The 26,806-nt window shown below is 41.4% G+C and overlaps 1 protein-coding gene across 1 annotated transcript; it reads left to right on the forward strand.

The window, feature by feature from the left end:
- Positions 1 to 2,945: 2,945 nt before the first annotated feature.
- On the forward strand, positions 2,946 to 26,371 carry hip1rb (huntingtin interacting protein 1 related b). The gene is made up of 32 exons (XM_020101051.2): positions 2,946 to 3,521; positions 11,945 to 12,008; positions 12,916 to 13,058; positions 13,624 to 13,680; positions 13,823 to 13,903; positions 14,599 to 14,675; positions 14,886 to 14,947; positions 15,718 to 15,858; positions 16,024 to 16,081; positions 16,550 to 16,625; positions 17,348 to 17,515; positions 17,636 to 17,691; positions 17,782 to 17,854; positions 18,556 to 18,739; positions 18,826 to 18,914; positions 19,002 to 19,118; positions 19,203 to 19,304; positions 19,496 to 19,690; positions 20,136 to 20,283; positions 20,485 to 20,571; positions 20,665 to 20,772; positions 20,905 to 21,041; positions 21,827 to 21,937; positions 22,037 to 22,095; positions 22,274 to 22,304; positions 22,441 to 22,503; positions 22,652 to 22,752; positions 23,554 to 23,659; positions 23,863 to 23,986; positions 24,075 to 24,136; positions 24,923 to 25,153; positions 25,257 to 26,371. The coding sequence occupies exons 1-32, from the start codon at positions 3,429 to 3,431 to the stop codon at positions 25,263 to 25,265; spliced, it is 3,213 nt and encodes a 1,070-aa protein (XP_019956610.2). The 5' UTR covers positions 2,946 to 3,428; the 3' UTR covers positions 25,266 to 26,371.
- The last annotated feature ends 435 nt before the right edge of the window (positions 26,372 to 26,806 follow it).

The raw sequence follows: 26,806 nt of genomic DNA on the forward strand, positions 1-26,806 counted from the left end.
GAACTTGATCAGGCACGTTTAGAAGACTGATATCTATGAATGTGTGAAATGTTTGCGGCTTGATTGAATTTAAGGGGACTGTTGGGCCTCGGCGGAGGTATGTGCTCTTCAGGGTGCCAATCTAGTTATTCAATTCAATTCAGTTTTATTTGTTTAACACCAAATAACAACATACATATATCAAAGTCAGGACTTTACAGTATAATGAAACTCGACAGTTCCTACTATGAGTAAGCGCCTGTGGAGAAAAATAAATTTACATGCGTCTTTATATATGCTTGATTATGATTCAGCGTTGAGCTCAGGACCTGTTTTGCAGAACAAAAACTTCATGTTCTTGCAGTTTTTATCGACTGTACTTCTCTTTTCAAATATGACTCTTGGAAATATAGCTCTACAGCTATACATGAATGTTGCAGTTGCATGATATGATGAAAAATATGCTTTTAACTAACTTGATCAGGTAATCCATTGCCTCTTTGAACAGCTTCAAAGCTTCAGGTTGAGGAAATATGGAAATCGAGCTTGAAGCATTAAAAATAAACCTATAAGAGAAAAAGTTTCACTACATATTTCAGTCAGTTTGGTCCTTGCTTTGGAGTTGCAGCTATTGCAAAGTCTCGAAACATTCAAAGTTTTATATCTTTAGTCCAGGTGATATCTGTGTTGCAATGACTAAAATGGAAATTTATTTATATTGCACTTCCTTACTCAAAGTGCTTTATAGTTCACAAACGGCACGCAGCTTTTTCTGTTCCACATCATTTTTACACTGTCAGCTCAGTCATTAGGGACAACTTGGGGATCAGAATTTGCATGAGGGAACTTCAGAATGCAGACGAGAGGAATTGGATAACAAACCACCGACTTTCTGGTTGGTGGACATGCCTCTCTATCTCTTAACTCATTTTGAGAGTTTCTGAATCAAAGCAGACGTTTCAGTTCCATTCATTGACTCAAACAGAAGGACTGAAGTGACAAGTTCAGTCTGAATATCAGGCAAATATGTGTTTAAGAAAGCGATGGGACACGTTCTGCAGAGATGGATAATTAATGCACTTTATACTGTAATGACAGGATCATCAACAAAAAAGGGTTAAGAGGAAGCTCCCTCTAATTATATGTGATCTACTGCTATCTAGTGGACAACATTTGAAAATTCTGCTGTTAATTTACACCTTGTTGGAAGTTTATCAGATCAGACTGATAAACTACCACAACACATTCATTGTCATGAAGGTTTGAATGTTCAGTCTGTGACTTTGGGGGCTGTGGCATGTGTTACTGCTGAACTCTATTGTGAAGCAAAAGCTCATGGATCTTTTCACTCAATATTGAATCTAAAGGCTGTGTGACTCATAGCGATACAAGAGTCAAAGGCAAAGAAGTGGGAGGGGTGAGTGAGGAGGAGAGTCTGTCGAGGCCAAGTATTTCCTGAATTAATGTTTTTGTGTACATATCTATATATAGTGCTAAAAAATCCACAGACCTACGTGTTCACATGACTTCACAATCATTGCGTCGGTCACTATATTATATGTCACAGCAGTCACTCAGGTAATTTGTCTGTGGATGTGACTAGCAGCTTCGAAGGAATCTTGGCCTGCAGGGCTAAAGTGTCTTTTGTTCCCTTCTCCTGTTGTCCCATCAGTCTTTGTGTTTCCTTCACCTGCATACCTGCAAACAAAAACATCATGGCCTCTGCTCCACCCGGCGCAATGAACATGAAATTCCAGTCTCGCAACCTTGAGGAGGACTGAACACAGACGGAGCCTGAATGTACAAAAGAAAGAACACTGGTAACTTGAAGTCTGGTCAGCATCAATGAAAATCAATAAAAACTAATTATATGGAACAAATTTAGATTGTGTGACTGCTAATTTTGTAACTTGATTGTTTAAAAAGATATTTAAAGTTTTAGCTGAAGTTAGCTAATGCTAAAAAGTGAAGGAAGTAGTGATTGACAAACAAATCAGGTTTATTCACATACCATAGTCACATGGTTGGGCAAAGTGAGAGATGCAAGTCACCGTGGTAAAAACCCATAATCTTGGACTTGGTGATGAAGAGAAGTATGACATGATGCATGATACAATAAGATATGATATGGTTGGATATGCTGCGGTGAGATGCCATACGATACAAGAGGACAGATATGAGTTCCCTCTGTGCCATCACAGCCCAAGACAATGCATAAACTGCTGAGATGAAGATCTGAAAACATTATTTGCATTTTTTTTGTTCCTTCTGATTGTGTAAAAGATGTGGGCACGATAATTCTTTCTGGCTCACGTCCACACAAGGTGCATTCGACGTCAACGTCTATGACTTTGGTGTTTCTGTGTATTGCAGTGTATCCAAATGAAGGCACACTCTGTGATTTGAATCCAGGGGCTAAAATCTGATTAGCTGAAGTGCCCCCTGTCTTTTTTTAATATAAACTAGTCACTTACAAAAAATATTAACAATGAATACGACAGTTTGATAAGCACTTTTATTGTCTTAGCATATTTGAAGTACACAATGTACTTGAATAAGCACTAACAGCAAACAAGGAATTAAGTAGAAGCCACACGTTTGTATGGTATCAACCTCTTTATATACAGTCTATGGTATCAACTGTGTTTTGAGAAAATGTGTTTTATTTAAGGAGAAGTACTACACTACCCACAATCCTCAGCTGTAGTAGCCATGTTGCTGATTGATGGAGGTATCTACTTCACTCTCAAAAAATAACACACACACTTGTAATCGATTGTTTCATGGCTCAATTCATCAGATAGATTTTTATGAGGATCTTCTGAAACATCGGTGGAGAAAGTAAAGTAGAAATTTACTCTAACCAGAGTTCTAAAAGTGCTGAGTCACTGTTGGCCCCCTTTGATTGCCCCCCCAAAAAAACCATATCCGCCACTGTTTCAAAACTGAACTGTACTTCCTGGTTTGTGTCGTCACTGTTTGGCAATGACGGAATTGGAAAAAAAAGAATCCTCGTGGGTTTTGATCGCAGTGAAATGACTCCGCAGCTCGAGTCAAGCGACAGTAGTGATAGAAAGCTTCACCCCCACGTCAGCTGAGCTGTGAACAACAAGCTGACATTAGCGTGGGAGGATGTGATCAGCAGCAGCGGAGGACATGATGATGAGGATGATTGTCTCCACCTTGGGGGAGGATCCGTTCACGTAACACGGAGCAAACACGCTCCGCCGGTCGCTGCGTCTTTTTCCTCCTTCCACCGCGGCGCATCTCCGGCATCTAAGCGCGGGGAAACACCGGGGCATGTCCGTGACGCACCGGCAGAGAGTCCGGAAAGCAGACAGGAGAAGACACCTCTGATCGCTGCGTCTCATCCGGACGTTTGTATCTGTTTTTTTGTCCAGGAGCGAGAGATTATTGTGTTTGCTGCTTCTCCTTCCTCTGGTGGGAGGATGAACAGCATAAGGCAGGTGCCCACCCGGGTGAAGAGCAGGAGGACCGAGGTCAACCTCGGAGCGGAGAAGGAGCATTTTGACAAGCAGCAGGTAAACACGTCAAATATAATGTGATGACAAAATGATAAGTGGAGGTCGGAGGGTTGGCTGCGCTTTATTCAGGCCTGAAGATGTGGCTCAGTCCACTTCACTGCACAGGCCACGTTTCCAACTTCAACCTCTGGATTTAATGATTAACCAACAAGGGACATAAATGTCTTCAAATGAGTTAGATTGGTCCTAATGTCCAGTTAAAGCCAGCAGGGACACGAGGCTGCAGACAGAGTGTTTGACATGAAATGTTTTTATCATCATTTATTCATTATCTCATGATCCTGCAGGAATCTGAAGACATTGTTTCACTGCAATAACCTTTTTATTCATTTATTCCCGCACTTCATTGTTGCAGATCTGCCTCCGCTCAGTGAGCAGCACACACTTGAAAGCCCTCAGTCTTTTCTGAGGGTTTTAATTCCATCATTTCAGTGTTGAGGAGTTTTAACAAGGTAGTTTTCTTTAGAAAGCACATTTCACACTGTGCTGTACAGGAACATTCAACAACAACACAGAGACGACATTGAAAAAGAGCTTAAAACACGTTTCCAGCTAAATGAAATAGATTAGAAATAGTAGAATAAAAGAGGTAACGAGATTAACAGTGGATCAAATCTGTGGAAAATACTAAAAGATCATTTGTAGGAGTAAAATAATAGAAATAAAATTGATAGAAATAGAATAAAATCCAATGATGTATACCTTAGGTTTTGTAAAATAGTTGAAAGTCATGGATTTAAAGACTGTAATGGATAGACCATCAGGCAGTTGGTTTCAGTGCTGTGCTGCATAGTGACTAAACTTGCTGCTTCTCCTTGTTAAGCGAGAGCCCTGGAAGTAAACCGGTGCATGTACAGTCACACTGACATCATTCCTTCCTCCCCTGAAGTCTCCTGTTGTCGTGCTGATCTCGTCCTTCTTGTTTGACCACCCCTCCTCCCTTACACACGTTTCTCTCTTTCATTTTTTGAACACCCTCCCTGTAGGATCTCCTACTCAGGAAACATGGAGTGGAGAATGAGATCAAACTTCCTTTTTGGACTTGTGCGTTAGAAATGTGATTCAGTGTCTTTTGAGTTTAACTGAAGGAATGAAGGTTCTTCCTTCTTCAGACTACAACAGGTTCTTTGTGGCCTCTGGCTCTCACGTCACTTATATGCAAGCAAGCATTCATGAGTGTAGGTGGTGCTTCTCTACACTGTATAGTAGAGATGTTCTGATACCATTTCTCCCTTCCAATGCTGATTCCAATACCTGATCATAGTAAAAATGTCAAAAAGGCAGTTATCCCTATGTTAGAGAAAGTGAAAGCGAATTTCTGGATCCGCCCCTTTGTCCTCGTCCTTGGCTTATGTCCCATCCTTCCACCAAGTTTCATGGAAATCATGTCAGTCATTTTAAATAACTAATGGAGAGGGGTGAAAACATAACCTCCTTGGCGGAGATAACAAATTCCAGTTTTTAAGTAAATCAAAACTGAAACGAGTGGAAGTGGAATGTATTCATTTATCAAATTCAGCAGCGATGAACTGAATAATGTATTTTGTTGCCAGCCCAGTTTATTCCAACTGGGCTGTTATCTTTCCTCCTATGGTTCCGCTCCCTGTGGAAAAAAAAACAACAACCTGGATCTGACCTCACTTTTTGTGTATTCTTGCTCACAAACATAAACCAATTAACAAACAAACAGACAGGGCTTACACAACATAACACAGATAGATGGAATGATGCCATAGAACTTCTTTTATCATCTCGTTTGACATAATTGGAAAAAGAACACAAATAAATAAATCTGCACAACAATTAATTCCTTTTAATAGCTTGAAACTTAAGACTAGCCTACATCACACATTGACTCGACTGGAAATCACTACTCCTTCGCGGCTGTAAGATTTTGGATCTGCTGTTTTGAAGTGGCGAAGAAGAAGTGATGTCCAGGAGAAGAAAATAGCAGTTTTATCTGGATCAAGTTCTACTGAACAGTAACAGGTAAAACAGGTCATGTTGAAGCTGCTGTTTCCAATGGAGCACCCCCCCCGCAGTCTGACTGGGAAACACTGGAGTCAGAACCAGGTGGAGTAACTGAACACGCTGTGGAGCCTCTGGGTGTTCAGACCTAAAGTTCTTTCAGTATGTTGTTATCTCAAATGGGCTGAGCTCTTTCCTGTGCAGGGCGTGCATCACTATCCCAGTGGTTTATTTGCTTTCCCAGCACCACGTGTAGAGAGGTGGAGCCACTTGAACACCCCCCCCCCCGCCACACAAAACAGCCAGAATGAATTATTTGTAATATTGCTGGTTTTATTTATTTTACACGCCCTGATCTCTCTTATTTAGTGAATGAATACTTACTACTCAACGCTGTGCAGCAAAGTACAAAGCTGTGTGCAAAGTTTAAAACTCAACATGCGCAATATACAGTCAAACTAGTCAGATTAGCTTCCTTGAACTGGTGTTTCCTGTTAATTTGCCTTGTCTGAAGGATGCAAGATGTGCTCTCAGAGGGAACACGTCAGCTGACTGGATCCACTGGCATGAAGAGCAAATTAATTGGTTAGTGGGAAAAAGAATCCAAAACACCTGATTGGCTACTTTTATTCTATTTATATATTTAGCAGAAGCTAATAAATGAATCTATACACCTCCTAATCAGTGTTTTACCACAACTAGTTCTGTGTCCGTGCAGATTCAGACAGAGTTCCACTTTGCACTGACTGAACAGAGCAACTGTTTAAAAAGGCACACTGTGCAACTGTGGGCTTTAAAGGTCCAGTGTGTAAGATTAAGGTGAAAGGGATTTTTGTCAGAAATTGAATATAAAATAATCCTAGTGATGTTTTCACTGGTGTGTTTCATTGAAATTGTATGAATTGTTGTTTTCTTACCATAGAACGGGCGCTTTATATATCTAATAACTTTATATTGACATGGAGGGGGGTCCTCTCTGTGGAGGCCACCATGTCGTCCAAACTGGACAAACTAAAACCTTTTGAGTTTCCATGACAACTGAAGTTCACCACAGGTTCTCTTTCATGACTGGAAGGAGAGGGTGACATGAGGAGTATTCAGCTGCATAACGAAACTTTAAGTTCTACACACTGAACCTAGAAGTTATTAAGGCTGCTGTGTTCAGGAGGAGATCTGTATGTGACTCTATAAGAACGATTGAGTTTCTCAGTTTTGCTGATTCATCCACCAACCACATTGACTGAAACCGCTTTCACTCTCTCCTGAGCTCTGTCTTCTTTATGTTGACCTCGGTGCCAAGGTGAAATGTCTCACACAGTGCTGTGTGTGTGTGTGTAATGTAGTATACTGTTTGCTTTCCCTCACTGATGTTGCCTGAGTGAGTGCCCATGAGAGAGGGAAGGGGGATGGTGGGAGTATAGCAGAGAGTAAACACTGAGTGGGAGTCGAGACAGACAAGTTTCACGCTTTAATAAAAAGCCCTGAAGTGTTGTGTTGGGTTTAGTCTTTGTTTTTAGTGGAATCTGAAAAACTGAACTTAAACTTCACCTTCTCCAGTCGAGCATTAAGAGCAGTAACCACACCTTCTCCAGTCGAGCATTAAGAGCAGTAACCACACAAAGTGCACATGTAACGCTCAGGCTACACATGTGATGCCAATGATATCCTTGTATTTTCACTGACAATATGCCTGTGTTTAAATCCTAAACACAATGTAATCCCTATAGTGTTTACATGCTATGATGTGTATGTTTTGTGCTTATATTTTGGTCATGAACACCATGTTAGAGTCCTGTTAACTCAGCCAGCTGCAGCAAACTGCCTGTTAAGAAACAACTTGTCTTTTGTTGAAGTGTTTAATTGGATGCTGTGGATATATAATTTAATTAGACATAAATCTGAGTCATGAGACACGATCTCTGTCTGTGCAGCCGTTCGTGATTCATTCATTCTTTAAACTGATGCATTCACACTACCTTTGTTAACATCTTTTACATTATATTTCTAAATATCCTCTTGTCCCTTCAGTCTGGGTTTCTCTTATTAGGGAAAAGGCCTTCAGAACAAAATGTACATCCTATTTAGTGAGTGTGTGTGTTTGAATGAGAGCTTTTGAGAGGTGTGTGTTTTAATTTTTGGCATTGGGAGATAAGAGAGCAGGAAATCCTTTGCAGAACATCAGGGTTCTGGGCTGAGAGAGCGCGTCTGATACAGAGGTTTTACTTGTGTTTCTTTGCACAACTACTTCATGTGCAGTGTCTTGTGTGTTAGCACCATGGAGAAGTTGGGTGAGTTTAAATTATTTCCTGTGTTGATGTGGGAGAGAGCGTGCTGGTTTAATCAGTCAGGGCAGGAGAGTCAACATGGGAGGAGAGGAGAGCAGCAGCCAAACATGGAGTTATTAAAATACAAAAATAAACCTGCAAAGCCGTTTATTCTGAGGAAGAATTTTAAATCGAAAAATTGCTTTTGAACATTCAGCATCAAGAATAGTTCCTTTTACTATACCTCCACCAAGGAGGCAATGTCTTTGTGTTTATTTGTTTGTTAGTAAGCAGAATTAACCAAAAACAACCAAACTGAGATCCATGAAGTGTGGCATGACCCGAGGAAGGACCCAGTGAACTTGAACTATATTTAGAGGGCTGATAGCGGATCCAAATAGAAATCAGGATCTAGTGAATTTAAAAGTGGTCTCATAAGGGGACTGTTGGACCTTGATGGCATTGGAGCTCGACTTAGTGTCTTTCTAGCTGAGTCTGTGACACTGTTGTGAATAGTGTTACCTGTAACTAACCTGAGCAGATTTGAGCTGTGTTAAAGTCTGTGTGTGTGTGTGACCTTGTGAGTCAGGTCCCCTGCAGCAGCAGACTGTTGATTTAAGCTGATAAGGACGTGCATTAAGTGCTCCTGCCTCGGGGCATTATGTCCAGTGAGAAGCCGCTCAGGTGTGGCGTTGATGCTTTGACTTCATTAACCTCATGCATGCTTCACACACCACCATGTCCAAGCACATGGACACGCTGCTGAAGAGAGATGACAAGGTAAGTAGAGACGCCTCAAGGCTGGAGCTCCAGAATGTGTGGTTACGTTAATGCTAGCTGGCAGTAGACCTTATGGCAGGCCTTGTTTGTGTGTGTGGGGGGGATTAGTCCAGGCTTTCCCTCCCTCTCACTTGTCTCTGCTGGTCAGGGGGATTTAGTGGCATTCGGGCCGGATGCAGCGGCGCCGTCAGGCAGACGCACACAGTTGACGGGGTCAGCATGTTTGCAGCTCTCGGACCAAATTGCTCTGTTAGTAAATGGTTTGGATTTCACCTGAATGTCTTTGACCGCGTCGCGAAGGAGCCGGTAGCTGTGTTTTACCGTGTGACCCTTGTGTCGGCTGACGTGAGGCCTGATAGTGAGACTTAGTGTTGTGTGTAGCAGCAGAGCTTTAACAACAAGGAATTTAGTTCTAGTGGCATAAATTCACTTAAGGAATATCATTATTAACTTGAGCCGCAGTGATTGTCTATTCATTGATTTATGTATCGGCAGAAAATTAATCGCCAACTATTTAGACAATGTTTTATTTTTATGTAAGAAATTAAATATATTCTCTTATTCCAGCACCTGAAATTTAAAACACTGCTATTTTTAGATAAAACCAGACGTTTGTGGACGTGAATTCCAAGATTTTGTGATGGGTATTTCCTAGAGTGTTCTGATGTGTGATTGACCAAACTAATAAAAAAAGTTATTGCCTTTCCTTTTTTACCTTTTTATCTTTTATTTATTAGTTTTTTTTATTACCTTGTATTTTGTGCAACACTTTGTTACTTTCTTTAGATAAGTGCTATACAAATAAATAAATACAATTATTATTATTATTATATTTAGTGATCTAATCACTATGGAAAAAAATTACCACTTTCAAAACTACTATGCATTGCTGTCCTGATCCTTTTGTAGCCAGACACTCTCCTAGTGGCCTTGAGCAAGGGCATGTGAGGGAATGTACTCTGAAGTGCTCCGTTGAATGGCGCTGAATTCAACTAGTATTTTTTTAAATCCTGCAGTGCAGTTACAGCCACGCAGCACATGCTTGTTCTGACACTAAGCTGTTTGTAGTATTATGTCACATGTCACCTCTCCTGTCTGTGGTTTGCGACTGACAGCCACTCTGAAGGTACCACGAGAGTCTCCCTGCAGCCTCGCTGCTCAGCAGCCATCTGTTGAGGCCTCTGTGCCAGGCTCTGTGTGCCAGAGCGCGGCCCCCTTCCAATTCAGTCTTCTACCCCAGCTGTCGGCCTTCCTCCCCAAACAAACCCCCCATTGTCGCTTGGGCCCCCATGTTAGCCCACCGCACTTGCCCCTGTGTAAACGAGGGAGTAGCAGGCAGTGGAGGGTGGAGGTGAGTGTGTGTGTGTGTGTGGGGGGGTCTCCTACTAACCTCTCTCTCTCTCACTCTGAACGGCAGTTTCCACCCACAGTAGCCCCTCTGTGCTTTGTTGTGTGGCCATGTATGTTTTACTGTGTGTGCGCGTGTGAGAGTGGGAGAGTGTGTGTGTGAGTGAGTGAGTGAGAAAGAGGCTTTATAGGGTTTTGCAGGATCAAGGGCCTCTGCCACTGATATGTGATCATGTTTGAAACCCAGATTGGATTTCTAAACCTTTTGTTTGTAGACTAAAGAACCTCTGTGTTAAGGTGGTGCATTCATCTTCTGCTACATGTTATGGTGAGGTACTGGACAATATGGATATCGATAATTATCACCATAAATATCATCATTTTCTTTGTTTTGCAATAATTGTCACAAACGTATCTACATAACAGACTGTGATAAAAGAGGCTGAGATAGAAGTTGCTTTAATGCTTGAGCTGGATGTTGGATTAGTCTCTTGTATAATACTGTGATGGTGGAGCTGATCGCTAGCATCATACACATGTGTCAAAAGGACACAGGCATGTCATTTTAAAAAGCAGTAGATGTGTATTTTGTGTAACATTTCTAATCCGGGCATTTTGTGATTATTAGAATAATCAGATGTGTTTACTCTCACGAAGCTTCACCAGGTTTTTCCAAAAAAAAACAAAAAAACTAGCAGGTCTGGTTGATTGCAACACCGGAGCAGGACACAGAGCCACAGAACGAGGTGTCGATGACTTTTTCAGAGCACTTCCCTCACACACAACACAACAGTACAAAATTGTGAGTGAAGGCGAGGATGCAACACACAGTCTGAATGAAGCTATGGAGATGTGTTGTCACAGTGGTCCGGGTTAATCGCACTGCTGAGCCACAGTTTTGATCATTATGTAATTGTCATGTGTTGGATGGTTTTAATCTCTCTTGTAGGATCTAAGAAGGAAACATGTTTGTTTTTAATCAGGGAGGCTCCCACAATCCTCGGCCTCAAATGGCAACAGGGATTTTAGATTCAAATCAAATTCCTGTCAAAAGACAGGAAGAAGGAAAAGAGAAGTTCTACAAATCTGAATTATTTTTATTTGAGTAGATCCTTAAAGTCGTGGTATCAGATTCAGAGTCAGTATAGTGAAGGCAGTTCTTATGCAGGTATCAGAACATCTCTGTATTTGTTGTCACTTAATAGTGTCACAGGATTTTTTGCTGTATCAAATTAATTTGTAAATTAGAGTCATTAAAGCATTAATAGAATCTGATGTTTTAATTAAACCTATAAAGTGACAGTGACAAAATGCAGCCATAACACATCGACACCCCAGCTGAGCCATTATTTTATTGGCACAGTTGGAGGATGACCATGATGAGAACACTTGAGTGTAACATTACAACACCAGCCAGCTATTGCATCGTGTTGTGGCAATGCTCAACTGTAGTTGAGATCCATTGCATTGGGTTAATATCCACTGAGCACACACAGATCCAGCCTGTGTGTGTTTCTTTGTCTCTCCCTCCCTGTTCCTTTTCAGCCACACTTGTTTTTCCTGCTGGTCAGGTTGCAGAGCGGCTAGCCGTGTGTCCTGTGGTTCCTGTGACACTCACCCTGCAGGCTCATCATCTGTGGGACAATTATTGTCTTTCAATCCAGGGTTTGTCTTCTTTGACCTGAGCTCTTGTATATACTGTATAACTAAAGAAATATAAAGCTGAATGCAGCCTACATTTATTTTTCTGTGGTCACCTTTGTCTCTGTATCAAATTAAACTCAGGATGACACTCAAATGAAAACAATCAAGCAGCTAGTTGATCCTGAATGCAACCACACGGTGAAAGACGAGAGTCCATCTGCAACAGTGACTGTGTGTACTGTCTTTGCAGTGCAGCCTGTTCTCATTTGTTTGACTCCTGCTCTTTATTTAACCTCTCATGACTTACGTATTTCTCATCTATTGTGAGGCCTGTTGGCTGTGTGCGTGAGTGGAGAAGCAAACTGCACAAGATCTAAGATTAACTCCGGTCCTTTCCCTTTTCTTTTTTTTTTCTAGCTGAGCAGCATCAGCAAAGCCATCAACTCCACGGAGACGCCTGTGAAGGAGAAACATGCACGACGTATCCTTAAAAAGAAACTGTTACGAAGTTAGATGCATTTCCTTTTTGATCATAGTAGTATTTAATGAGGAGAGTGATACACTGACAGATGTGTAAACTAGTGTGATCAAATCTGTGATTGTGTTATTGGTTGAAGTATTTTTAAATTGTAGAATCATGCAACCAAGAAATCAGTAAGAATAACATCTCCAAAGTAAAAGTAAAATGAATATTCATATATATGAATTCCATCTAGACTAGAATATCACTCAGTAGAGCACATACCTCCACTTGTGAAACCACATTTAAAGTCACTAAATCAAAAATTTTATTTTATTTTTTCACTAAAAATCCTGGATCTGCACAAAATGTAATGAGGTCTCCCCCGACCCAAAACCTTTGCAAAGAGGAGAGGTTAAAAGATCTATTTGCCAGTGAAGCACAAGCTTCCTCTTCAGACTTCTGATAAAGAAGGGAGTCATCTTCTGAAATACCCACAATATATTATGAACTAATCCTATGATGCATCAGCAATACAGAATATACACGTATAGTAGATATCATAATAAATATACATAGAATAAAACTAAATATAAGTTTGCGTATAAAATTCATGTCACATAGTTTGTATTCTATAACAGGTGAATTAGCCGAGGTTCCTTTGTCTACTTACATTTTAACCTAAAGAGAGTCAGAGTTACACCATAGATAAACATTCAGATGTATAATTAAATATCTAGAGAACATATTGATTAAGAGAGAACATACAGGACCCATGATGGAGGAAGAAAAGTCACTGGGGACTTGAGGTCCCATTGTGTGTTATCCAGTTAAAACCAAACGCTGATGAAAACACAAAAGGCTTGTGTCGTCTGTGGAATAACCAGCGGTCCTGTGATAAACGTTGCTTTCCTTAAAGACTGAACAGGAATCATCCTGGGGACTCACAGGGAGAAGGGAGCCTACACTTTCTGGTCGTACGCTCTGGGCTTCCCTCTGGCCGGCAGCTCCATCCTCAGCTGGAAGTTCTGCCACGTGCTACACAAAGTGCTGCGGGACGGCCACCGCAACGTAAGTCCCCCAAGTCCTTTTCCCTTACCGTCCATGAATTATTCATTCAGATGATATAAGCGAAGAGCTGTTGAGTAACCAAAGGCCAGTTGGTTGTGACTGTGAATTAATTATAAAGAAGGGGAGATCACCAAGGCACAGACAATTTGTGAGTGCATTCAAACTGTCGGCTGTATATAAAGATGGATGAGGTAACAGCTCCCCAAAAGTGAAGCCAAACTGTCTGGATTTCCCCCTGGTGGCTGGCTGCAGTAAAGACCATAAAGCCCACCTCCTTCATGTAAGTGGACGGGACAAGGACCAAATAAAAAATGATTGACAGCTTAGACTGACACATGATTGGTCGAGCGTGTGTTTCAAAGATGTCAGCGCACATGTTGAGGATATTTGGGCTTCATTTCTGCATAGTAACAGGAAGTTTAGACACGTTCATTACATTTTTTGACTGTTGCAACCCACATGATCTGTAAATATAATGATATCTGTTCAAAACACACACGTGAATGTGATTTTAATAGAATTTGAGCAATACAAGTGATGCTCATGCAGATGCTCACCTTCACAGGTTCTACAAGACTGCATGAGACATCACAGTTCTCTTGTTGAAGTAGGAAAAACTTGGGTGAGTCACTTTTTCATCTTTTAAAAATAATTTCACAAGAATGCAGTTTGTGGATTACTGGATTTTCTGTAAAGCCAGGAAGAGAAAAGAAAAGATTTAACTTCATTTTTAACTCTCGCTTGTCTGCTCCTGTGGTTTTCAGGGGAACCTCCATGATAGATACGGACAGCTGGTTTATATATACACCAAGCTACTCTGCACAAAACTGGAGTTTCACGTGAAGGTAAAGGACCTCTTCTGTCACATGTCACACCACACACTGACATTAAAGCTGTTTTCAGACATGCCCTCTGGAAAATGTCTGGAAAATTGGTTCCGGGCATTTTCTGGAGTTTGCTTTTCACATATAAAGAATGCAGCAGGAGAGCAGAGTTCAGGTCAGATGCATTCACAATAATAGAACAATGTCAAGAACTTTCAGCTGAAGGGTGGCATCTGGGTCGAGCATGTTGGAATCAGGACATGACGTAAAAACTCTGCCATGGAAATAGCGTGTTTTTATTTTGACACAGACGTCGCCCTTAATTACGAAAAGCTCTGGAATCTCATTGTCTTTCCAATTTGAAATGAGTCTGCGTTACCTTTGTGTCTGTCACCTCTTTTTCAACTTGATATATATTTATATTTTTTTTTCTTTCCTTAAGTTTGGTATCTGTCACATGTTAGAAACAAAGTGACACACTCAGACATTTTCCAGAAATCTTACTTGTGGGCTGACAGAAAAAGTTCAGGAAAATGTGTGAAACAACTGACTCAGACATTTGCGTTCTCACATACAGCCCCTCCTGAAAATTTCAGGAAAGGTCTGAAAGCAGCTCTAGATGCATACAGTGGATATATTCAGCTCAATGTTAGGAATTCACCCTGTAAATGGCACCCGGTACTGAATCTCTAAGAAAATGTTTTATCCTGACGCAGCATCCAGAGATCCCACCCAACCTAGAGGTCACAGATGAAGTCCTGGAGCGCACTGCAGGGACTGACATTAATAATGTGTGAGTATCCACCTCAGGCAAAAGTAGCTTTATTTATATCTCTGTTTGGCCTCAAATCATAAGTACTTCAGCTGCTGCTTCCAACCAAATGTATCCACAAAATAAAACAGACAACCCATGCTGACGGTTTAATTTCACAGCATCGCACCGTCACTGTTTCTGAGCAGGCGTCTTCTCTTTCTTATGCTGGTATCAACTTCTCTCCTGCAGATTCCAGCTCACAGTGGAGGTGTTTGATTACATGGACACAGAGCTGAGGCTGGCCGAGACAGGTGAGCGAAAAAGAAAACTCCTTCCACAGAATAGAAACCCGAGCCTCAGTCGAGGGCGGCAACCTGCTGACATTACCTATTTATACACAAGAGCAAGGAGGTGTTATTATGAACATGCTGCACATTTCCTTGGTCCAGTTTTAACTCGTGCTCTCCAGTGTATGTTTAAACTGATGAGGAAATGCCGGCCTTTAGAAAACATTGAGTTGATTTCCATCAGCTTAGCTGTGATGGTATGCTCCTCCTCTCAGGCCTGCAGGGTGGAGGCCCGGGATCACAACTCGACGCCTTTAACAAATTTTGCGAATGGCGCTGTGACCAAAGTTTGCTTGTAAATAGAAGAACAGTCGGCTTCATGTAGAAACAGAAGAAAGTGGGAAGAATGAACTCTTTTCAAACTTAAATGATCTCTGTTCACTCAGGTGTTTTGGCTTTGTATCAGTTTTTATCCTGTGCATCTTGACACATCACGTGACCACTCACATGCAAGCGTACCAGTCTAAACAGGAAATTCTGAACATTCTTATAAAATAAGATAAAACAAGTTCTTTGCAGTGTTAGAGCAGCCAAGAAAAGGTAATAAATAAGTGAAAAAATACAGTCGAAACACAAGGAACTATAACAAATATGTACAGTGTAACAGTATAGACATATGAACACGTGAGATTGAAATTGCGCAGTTAGAAAAAGATGATAGCACAGTTGAATTAAACCAGAGTGATTTATATAATGATTAATTTATGCTTGTTCCTCTGATTTTTTTCCGCCAGTGATCCGACAGCTCAACACATCCATCGCCATCTCCACCCTCACATCAGGCCAGTGTCGCTTGTCTCCACTCACCCAAGTCATCCAAGACTGTAGTCACCTCTACCACTTCACCGTCAAGCTGCTGTTCAAGCTGCATGCCTGTAAGAAGCGTGATCGCCCAGACAAGATGAGATTCAGAATACGTTTCTGCTTATAAAATCTGAGTAGAAATTGTATGCATAGTTAAAGTAATTCAGTATATTGACCATGATGTCCTTTGTTTTCGGTATGTCTCTGCATTGCTTTAATCGTATCATGGATTTCAGGTCTGCCTGCTGATACCCTCCAAGGTCACAGAGAACGTTTCCACGACCAGTTCCACAGGTACGAGGCCTCGGGCTACAACTGAATGAGTGACGAAATAAAAGGGAAACATTTCTCTTCTACTAAAGGAAGTGTGTAACACAATCCTGCCTCGCCCAGTCACCACAGAACACTGAAACTATGGAAATGTGTCCACCGCTGCTTCCCACCCCCCCTCGTGTTGTGGAACGTCCTGTGGTGTCTCCATCACAGACGCATTTATATCAGAGAGGAGCCTCCAGGGGCGGAGGGACATGTTGCCATTAGATTCACTTGTTAAAATATTAATCCCACATTATGTAGATCAACTTTATAACCCAATGCTTCATGTGTATTGTTGTAAATTGTTTGATATATCCCGATAAAACATGAAAGTTTTAGATATAAAATCTAGAAATATAAGAAGACAGATATAGCAATTGAGAAAATGTCTTTACATCGGAGTATCTACTATCTGCTGATGTAAATGTCTTTTCCTTTGTTCCACAGCCTGAAAACCTTCTTCAACAAAGCCAGAGACATGATGTACTTCAAGAGACTGATCCAGATCCCCAAGCTACCTGATGTAAGAGCACAGGGAGACAGGCAGAGGTGGCGTGACATCAGTGATGAGTCACAGCCTCCGTCTTGATTGGCAAAGACTTCACCATCAGCTAAATACTCTCGCAAACAGGAGTAACTGGCTTATTATATGCACAGATGTTTATGTTAATTTCACTGAAACATTTCCCATAAATATTAAAAGGTTTTCTTACTTAACATGAACACAATGACAAACATGTTCAGACCTAGTTCAGGTATCCTGAGATCTGCACCTGGCATCACTGGTGATCAGATCTCACTTCCCTGCTATATTTGCAAATAATCAAATACGTCATTTGTGTCCCGAAGACACGCGTGCGTGCATGTGACGGCTCAAGTAAGTAAGAGAGAGAGAGAAGCAGGCAGAGTCAGGAGGGGTTAAATGAATCAGTGAGCGGCCGATGAAGACATATTTTACCCATTTAAAAAAAACTAGAACTACTATGTGTTAATATTGTGGTCACAAATCAACGTATGGCCACGAGTAGCATAAAAATGCGTTTGATTCATTGGGAAACTGTAGCGGGTCAGAGGACGAGAGGTTGTGTCCCAGACCGACCTCAGGACATGTTCAGAGTGCGTTCACACTCATATTGACCGCTGACCTCTTGTGATTAGATCTTTCAGGGTGGATGTTAATATCAGGTCTGAACAAGGTCTTAGCGGTTTAACAAATGCCTATTTTTTTGTCCTTCTCACCGTCAGTCCCCACCAAACTTCCTCCACGCCGCCTCGCTGGCCAAACACGTGAAGCCGGTGGTGGTCATGGCCAACGAGGAGGAACCGGAGCAACAAGATGACGAAGATGACGAACCAGAGCCGCTCATCGAGGTCAGCGATGTCTCCACATCCAGCCTACAGACGCAGCCGCAGGTATGTCACCACTGTCACAGGTGCACTCAAACAAGTAAACACAAGTCTCCTTGTGTTCTTTTAGCTTATTGTCATTCATTTTGTTTCATTCATTTGATTTTCTTAATTTTTTTCTCACAGCAACTTGACATATTCGATCAGACATTTGGACCTCCCAATGGAGGCTTTGACGACAGGTGAGCCAGGACGTTTTTCACTGTGACCTGTGGTTGTAAGATGGATTTGACTGTTTTCAGCACTGTGACAGTTGGTTTTCTGTCCTACAGGGATCTGCAGATTGAGAGCCTCAAGCGTGACCTGGAGTTGTTGAGAGCAGAGCTGGAGAAGGTCAAAGCAGAGGTAAAGACTCTGGGACTGAATAATCTTTTGATCAGGCTTGGACTATTTCCTGTGTGTATGGGACATTACGAGGCAATATTATCTGTGGGTAAAGGAATCTGGGTCATGTGTTGGGCGGATGCAAATACTGCTCCTGCCATGTGGAATGTGACAAGTACCCTGTGAACGAGAGATGAGTGTCCAGTGGAGAGTTTGACGTCATGGATACAATTCTTGCTTGTAACCTTTTCTTTTTGCATTATTAAGTTTTTGTTTTGCATATCATCCCCTCTCTTTCTGACGTGACTGTGTTGGGAGTTATTTAATAAAAAAAATTGAATTGATAGGTATCATGGTCGGTATGACAGGGGTTGGTGGAGTTTGCATGTTCCCCCCAGGTCAGGTTTTATCCACCTACTCCAGCTTTCTTCCACAGTCCAAAGACATGTAGAGTGGCGTTATGAGAATTGGAAATCGTCCATATGTGTGAATGTAAGAGCAATTGGTTGTTTGTCTCTTCATATTTAGCCCAGTGTCAGCTGAGATTGGCCCCAGTTCACTAGCACCTCAAAAGATAAGCGGTTTAGATAATGAATGGATTGATGGATCTTGTGGAAGGAAATTCAAATATCTTAAAGGTTTATTGATGAAAAAACTGGATTTACACTGACACCGGCAGATTTTTTTCCTAATGTGCAGACCTGTCCTCTCTGCTCCCGCAGGCCCAGCGCTACATCACGCAGCTCAAGTCCCAAATCAACAGTTTGGAGGCAGAGCTGGAAGAACAGCGTGCTCAGAAACAACGCGCTCTCGTTGAAAATGAGCAGCTGCGCATGGAGCTGGAGGCCACGCGGCGCAGAAACGCAGAACACGAGGGCTTACAGACCACCTTCATTGAAGCAGAGCGTAAGATGCCTTATTAACAACTCTCAGGGACACGATCGTGGACAAGTCGGTGAGATCACACTGTCATGTGTCTTGTGTGTGTGCAGAGAAAGCACAGGCCACTGAGCAGCGGTACAATAAGCTGAAGGAGAAGCACACAGAGCTGGTGGCCAGTCATGCGGAGCTACTTCGAAAGGTACAGATAGACTGCAGACCAGTTCAGGGATATTCATGCAACTTCAGTGAGTGTGTGGTAACAGTAAATGTTTTGATGTGCCGTTAGAGCGCAGACACTGTGAGGATGCTGTCAGCGACCCAGCAGACCCAGGAGGAGGTGGAGAGGACCAAACACCAGCTGTCGTTTGAGATCGATCGGATAAAACAGGAAGCTGACATGAAGGTTGGTGGTGCTTTGCTTTGCTTGTGAAAACATGGATGTCCTGTGTGGGTGTTTGCGATCAATGCTGTTTCACTGTGGCTTTAGCTGGAAGAGCAGAAGTTTGAGATGGAGAAGCTGAGGAGGGAGCTGCAGGAGAAGATGGCTGAAGCGACGCGCATCAAGGCGACTCTGCAGAGCAGCGAGATGGTGAGTGCGGCGCACCTCTTATCAGCAACGACCTTGATGTTCAGCGAACTCACCAGCATTTGGTTTTCACAGTTATCGTCAGTGTGTTTGGAGGCTTGAGGCATGTTACACATTTCCGCGTGTACCCTCGCACCCATCTGCCTCTTCTGGCTTCCCTCAGCGCACTCTCTCTTTTTTTTTCTTTTTGCCAGACATCAGAGCAAATGAACAGTTCAATGACAGCTCTGCAGGCAGAGAAGGAGCGTCTGATGCGATCTGTGAGTGAGAAGGAGGCGGAGCTGTCCTCTCTGCGGCAGACTGCGCAGGTGCAGCAGTCATCACTTCAGCAGGAGCGAGAGAGGAGCAGCAGGGAGCTGGGAGACCTGCAGGGCAAACTGCAGGAGAAGGTCGGTGAAGGACTCATTTATAACAATATGCACAAAATGGGGTCTGGGGGATGGACAAACAAGGAGCACTTTTACACAAACTCATGCCTCATGCGTACAAACATTTTGGAGCTGGGAAAGTGGTGACACGGACGTGAGGTGGTAAATTAAAGCCAGATTATAGTTTCACTTTATCTTAAACATTAAAGTGTTATTCGCATTTGAGAGACATAACTATTGCATAAGAATCTTCAGTTGTAAATGATTTCTGTCACATTCACGAAAATTCTGCTCAGTTACCATAAAATAGCATTATAGAGCTGTAGCCCACACAGCCCAACCTGAATTTTTCAAGAATAAGGTCAATAGATGGAATATATTTATAGATATTTTGTATAATTCTCTTATATCATCACGTAGATAAACATGTATGTATGTTGTGTTTCTTGTGTGCTCATGTGTGCAGTCGAGTCAGGAGGAGCAGCTGAAGCAGAAGCTTCTGGAGGAGCAGTTTGCTCTGCTGCAGGGAACCATCACAGAGGCTGAGAACATCATCCAGGATGCTGTTGCCAAGTTGGATGATCCTCTCCACATCCGCTGCACCAGCTCTCCAGGTCTGACACTCTTTTTATTTCAGAACGTACTGTCAATAAACAGGACACAACAGAAATGTGAATGATGTGAGGATTAAATAAGTAAAAAGCAAAAATGAGTGTTAGAAAGACAATGATCTTAGCTGGTTGATCACATAGAATATAACTTTCTGTTATGGAGATTTAAACAAAGCTTGTGTTTTTTTTATCCACCAAACACAGATTATCTGATAAGTCGGGCCGAGGCGACACTGGGCTCCATTGACAAAGTGAAAAAGGGCCATGCAGATTATCTGAGTAACATGGGCGGTAAGATGTTTGTGGTTTGACTTCTTCCTGCAGTGTGGTTGGTTTGTGTCTGTTGATGTGGCTGGTTTCATTTTGTATCTTCTCATTAACCAGATGCTGGAGCACTGCTGAGGGCTCTGACCCAGTTCTCCCACCTGACGGCAGATACGATCGTGAACGGCAGCGCTACCGCACACATGGCTCCCACTGACCATGCAGACCGTAAGACTATCTACATCCACTTATAAAGTGACATGCATAGGGTTTAAATTCCGCTCTGCAGAAGCAACATATCTATAGTGACTTCAATAACCAGGAGCCTGCGGTTGATCTCTGCTCTTACACCCCCTGTAGGCCTGACGGAGAACTGCAGAGGCTGTGCCACTCAGAGTCTGCATTACTTGAAGGACCTGAAGTCCAAGACCACCCTGCCGAGGGCAGACCCGGCTGCCATCCGCGTAATTATTCAGAAGATCTTACATTTGGGCCAGGTGAGGAAAAAAACTCATTTTGTATCAGTTTCTATGCAGGAAATATACTCTTAGGTGCAGTAATAATACTCTAAAAAGTATTAGTAATAGCCAGAAAATTTCTCACAAGGTGGTTGAGATTAAATTACTGAAATTGAGTTTTGACTTTTTGACCTCTGGCTTTGACTTGATGTCAGTGGGGAATGATTCACTGATACATAAACAACATTAGCTGTCCTCTACAAATTAAAAAGAAATCCATAAGAAGCCCATCAACCACCTCCTGTTTCCAGAGCAGTCTGGTTAAATGCAGTGTATACATTTTGCAAACCAATTGAGAAATGTGGATAAATGGATCTATTTTATATAAAGATAAAATAAATATAAATAAATAAAATAATATATGGCTTTCCTAGTGGCAGCCTGTAACAGCAGCTCTCGCTCACTCTGACCTTTTTTTTTTCCAAGGAGGGAAAAATAAAGAATTGCTAACATTTTTGTTTATTTCTTTATCTCTCCACACCGGCAACATCCTGTGGCCGGAGGTATAATATTTTCAGGTTTTCCGTCCATCCAATTTTTGTGAACGTGTTCTCTCCAGAACGTCTTGAGAGAATCCTTTTAAATTTGTAACAAATGTTCACTTAGACTCACAGAGTGAGTTAGATCATAGACTGAAACTACACTGGGTAGGAGGCATACTACCGCAGAGCTGTAATTCTAATCATCAGTGATATTCCAAGTTATTTCCAGTATCATTACCTCATTTTTTCTTATAATGACTCATAATTTTTCTCACTGTCCAGGAGCTGCGGCCAAAAGGCATGGACGTTCGTCAGGATGAGCTGGGAGATCTGGTCGATAAAGAAATGGCTGCGACATCAGCAGCTATTGAGGAGGCGGTCCGTAGGATTGATGTAAGTATTTCAAATCTTAGTTTAACATGTGTCCACATATTGTAAGGATATTATCTGCAATGAACATATATTAAATATGTTGTATGGTCTTGTCTTTAGGAAATGATGAATCAGGCACGAAAGGACACATCAGGAGTTAAACTGGAGGTCAATGAAAGGTTTGTTATTGTTAACAAGATGCATCATCCATGAAGCTCTACAGTGGAAATGTATAAATCCAAATCCATGTCTGGAGCATTTGTGTTCTCACATGCAGCAAATTCACTGTGTATTGTTTGTTGAACTCACCTTTTAAAGAACTGTAAATATTAAATCTCACTTTTACTCTTTTTACAGAATTCTCTTCAGCTGCACAGACCTGATGAAGGTACAGTAGTTGGACATATTTCCACTAATAGTATGTTGTAGAATACTCCATACTGTGCAGTATATCCATTTTTATTCCAAGTCCTAATGAACATTTGTGTTTGAGCTTTTTGCTCTTGTTCTTGTCTCCCTCTCAGGCCATCCGCATGCTGATCATAGCATCAACAGATTTGCAGAAGGAGATTGTCGAGGGTGGGAGGGTGAGTCACACTGTTCCAACTTTGATTCCACAACGGACAGCTTTTCTTTCTCTGTTTCTCCCAACAGCTTTTGTTTCTGAAATTCGAGTGAGATTCTCTGTGTGGTTCAGAGAAACAGTTAACACTTCTGATGTTTGTCCTTGCTCAGGGCGCAGCCACCATCAAGGAGTTCTACGCCAGAAACTCTCGCTGGACTGAGGGACTCATCTCTGCTGCCAAGGCTGTGGGATGGGGCGCCACAGAGATGGTGTAGGTTCTCATTTATACATCCCACTTTATAGTCATAAATATATTTAAAGCTTTATTTAGCACCGGTCCAATTAACAAATTTACATCACTTGTTAGCTCCTAGTGTGGCCTTGGTCAAATTTTATTTATTATCACTGTAAAGTACAAATACTTTGATCATATATTTATAATAGAAATATTGGTTTGCCACCAAGTTCTGGAGATGTTTTGATAGCATCAAATCTAAATTTGGATACTTGTACTTTAGGTATAAACTTGTATATTGTATTTTAACAGCTTTATGCTACTAACCCTGTCTGGAAGTGATTATTGTGATCCTTGTTGTTTCCATGTAACTTCATAACCTAAAAAAATACACAAATAAAAAAAAAATCTACACAACAATTACTTCCTGTAAATGTCTCAAGAAGGAAGTCTTGCATATGGTACACATTGCAGTTTTACTTGTGGGACGTTCAAGTGTGAAATATTACCAAATTGCTGCAAAAAAACACTGGCTAGTGCTAAACTACAGGAAATCTTTGCTACTCTAAAAAACAGTACTTGCCAGTGGCAGCGCAGCACAACTGACAAATCCCGACATCTTACAAACATTTTTGTTACACAATGTAAGATGCATGTAAAAGGATGCAAGTATTCTTCCTGCTGACCTTAAACATTTACTATAATTGCTCCTTGACTTGAAAAGAACTTGGTAATGATGATTAAATCATTTTGAAATGTTTTGTGTAGCATCTTTATGTGTCACATCTTTTAATCTGCAGAGGTGGATTCATGTGGTTCATGTGTGTTTACTCACAGAGAGTCTGCTGATAAGGTGGTGCTGCACACTGGTAAATACGAGGAGCTGATTGTCTGCTCTCATGAGATCGCTGCCAGCACAGCACAGCTGGTTGCTGCCTCCAAGGTAATGCTCTCATTTCTCAGAGAATCACAACCGTAGAAACGTTTTACTGTAGAAACCTACCATGGTGAATTGTTAAAGTGTGAGTATCATTTTCCACATTTCTCTGAGCTGGAAGCACCATTGAAAACATTTCTGCGTGGACCACTGACGGGACTAAGTTGGTTTTGTGTTAACTCTCTCCTATTTGTGTCATCTTCGCTCAGGTTAAGGCGGACCGCAACAGTAAGAGGCTGACGGTTCTCCAGCAGGCGTCTCGTCAAGTGAACGAAATGGCAGCTAATGTGGTGGCGTCGACGAGGACGGGCCAGGAGAACCTGGAGGAGAAAGGTGAGTCCATGAGATATGTGCACTAAACCATTACACACACTATGAGTGGGAGTTTAATAATTGTGTTTTATTCACTTTTCATTTACAGACACCATGGACTTCTCTGGGTTGTCCCTCATCAAGCTGAGAAAAGAAGAAATGGAGTCACAGGTAAGAGCGTCATATTTTCAAATGCAAAAATGCTGTTAAAGTCTCCAGGTACACTAGAGAGACATTGGTGATTTTTGTATTTGTGTGATACATTTGTTGAAAGTTCAGGAAGATGTCATCTTCTATTTGAAGTGAGAATGATCTTGGTGTAAGTGTTACACTCCACTTACGTAACATACTCTGCTGCTCTTAGAGGGCAGGAACGATTGTTACGCTCTGTAAAACACCAGCAGAGCAGGAACAGGAGGACAAAATAACTCGCTGAGTCATGGTGATGTGAGTTCAGGAAGACATCACATGCCGTGCAAGTGTGCATGGCAAGCAGACTCACAGCGAACTTACTGTATGATGGAGGAGCAGGTAGCAGTAGCATGTGATTTGCTACAACTTCAGGATTAGTTTTTCCCACACGTATATGTCCTGTATAAAAAAATCCAAAATGGACGCTGTAAGTAAACTAATTGTAATTTAATACACTTTTAATATAGTTTTCTTCCATATCTATTGGATTCATGTGTTTTAGCTGTTGTTGGAACCCCCCCTTGATCCAACTGCACACAGCGTTAAATGATCATTAACTTAACAAAGAACTACCTAAACAACAGATTATTAGATTTTAGACTTTTAAGACCCACAGTAACTCTGTATTTAAAAAGTGCCCTGGTTTATTTCCAGAGTTTTTCTGTCGTCTGCATTGGCATTCTGAAATCAGTTGAATGAAATAAATAAAGCAGTATCAGTTTTGCCAGTAGATAACCGTCTTATTTAATTTTTCTCGCTGCTCAGGTGAAGGTACTGGAATTAGAGAGTCAGTTGGAGAACGAGCGGCTGCGTCTGGGCGAGTTGAGGAAGAAGCACTACGATCTAGCGGGAGTTCCTTTGGAGCAGGTTTCCGAGGGGAACGGCGTAACCTCCTCGCTGGCTCATCCTGCGTCCATGTCGCCGAAACCCAGCAAACCCTCTCTCATGAAGAAACCTGTGTTGGCCCAGAAACCCAACATCCCACCCAAAAGTCCAGTAAGAGCTGTGAAGTAAAGTCTGTGTTGTGTGTGTATAAGACATTCAGATGCGACTTGTTGGTAAATCTTAACTTTTTAAATTGTTCTTCTGTGTGTTGCAGTTTAAGTAAACAAGCGCTCCAAGACCAGATGTTTGGATTGACCCGAGAAAGATTGCCTTTTTGTGAACATGTGTTCTTTTAAGTTGCATGCTGACAATCCTCCTCCTCATCCTGCATCTTTACTTTTTATCTTTTCTTTTTCTTTTAATTTTTGTTTTTGCCAAAATGGACCTCTGATGCCAGTAAGGATTATGCTTACTTTACCCTCCCTTTTTTTAAATTATGCATACTCCTCCGGGCAGAAACCTTTTTACTTTACTATTTGGCATCAAGAACAAAAAAAAGCTTATTATTATACTGTAACACTGTGTGAAAGTATTTTTTTTCTGAATCACAAAAATTTTGGATGATTAAGCACTACTGCTTTTATAGTACAAACCTTGACAATGACCACAAATTGTTTTGATCATGCTTTGGACGACCTTTTTGCACACTGTTTTGGATGTTGGTTACAGAGCACATCACATTTTCTTTTTTTATTGTACACTCATATGCTATTTATGTTGAGGTGGCAAAGGACACTGGGGAAACATGTTGTGTGCGTCCACGTTCGTTGCAAAGGTGTCACATACCTCCGGCTTTGCCTTCATGATGGACAGTGCTCCTCTTATGTGCAAAACAGCTTTCTCCCTCGGCAGAACAAGATTGTCTCAGAGGCCTTGATATGTACGGCACTAAGTAATGAAACAATAAATGACGGTCTGAATAGAAGTGTGTGATCTGCACCTGGTGTAAGTTACACTATATCTACACTCAGCAATCTCTTGAATGTCCTTTTATTAGCAAAGAACCTGGATATTCTTTTAAAATTGCATAGATAGACTTGATTCTTGCGCACACACACACATCAGACGTAGTTGTCCCAGTAGTTATTTTAGGCTGAATATAAGTATTTAGGGTTAGTTAACAAAGGTGTTCATGTCCACTTTGCCTTTGGGAGCTTTTCTTACAGGGTCTTAAAAATGCATCTGTGTATGTTCTGTCCTTTTCCTCTGTACGAAATGTCTTTATACACTCAGATCTCTTAATATATTTTAGTAAAGATAACGGTGGTTTCTCCTTGTAAGAAGTGTAAATGTGACAGAAATTAACAATAAATGTTCGATTTAATGTTCCACTGTGTCATTTCATCTTGTTTTATTTTGGTCCAAGATTTTATCAGTGACGTATGATCACATGAAGTTTTTTGGTTGGATGAAACTTTTGTCCTGCTGGTAAGGTTAACAATATTACTTTTATTCACAGCTTATGATTACAACTGGTAAAATGACTGTGAAAAAAACATAATGTTAATAAAATAATGATATACAATTAAAATTTTGGGCAAAAATGTACTTTTATTATAGGCTGTCTTTACCGTGGGTACAGTAGGGTTGGGGTATTTTAAAAACTTGGGAATACACTACTATTATCATGAATATGAATATTTAAACACTGATGATAGCTTCCAGAAGAGTGGAATAGAGCCCTACATTGTTAGTTACATACAAAAAATGTACTGCTATTATTATTCGTAGAAGTAGCAGTAGTCATTTTACAGCAACTCTGTT

This window comes from Paralichthys olivaceus, chromosome 4, assembly GCF_024713975.1.
Source record: "Paralichthys olivaceus isolate ysfri-2021 chromosome 4, ASM2471397v2, whole genome shotgun sequence".
Taxonomy (NCBI): domain Eukaryota; kingdom Metazoa; phylum Chordata; class Actinopteri; order Pleuronectiformes; family Paralichthyidae; genus Paralichthys; species Paralichthys olivaceus.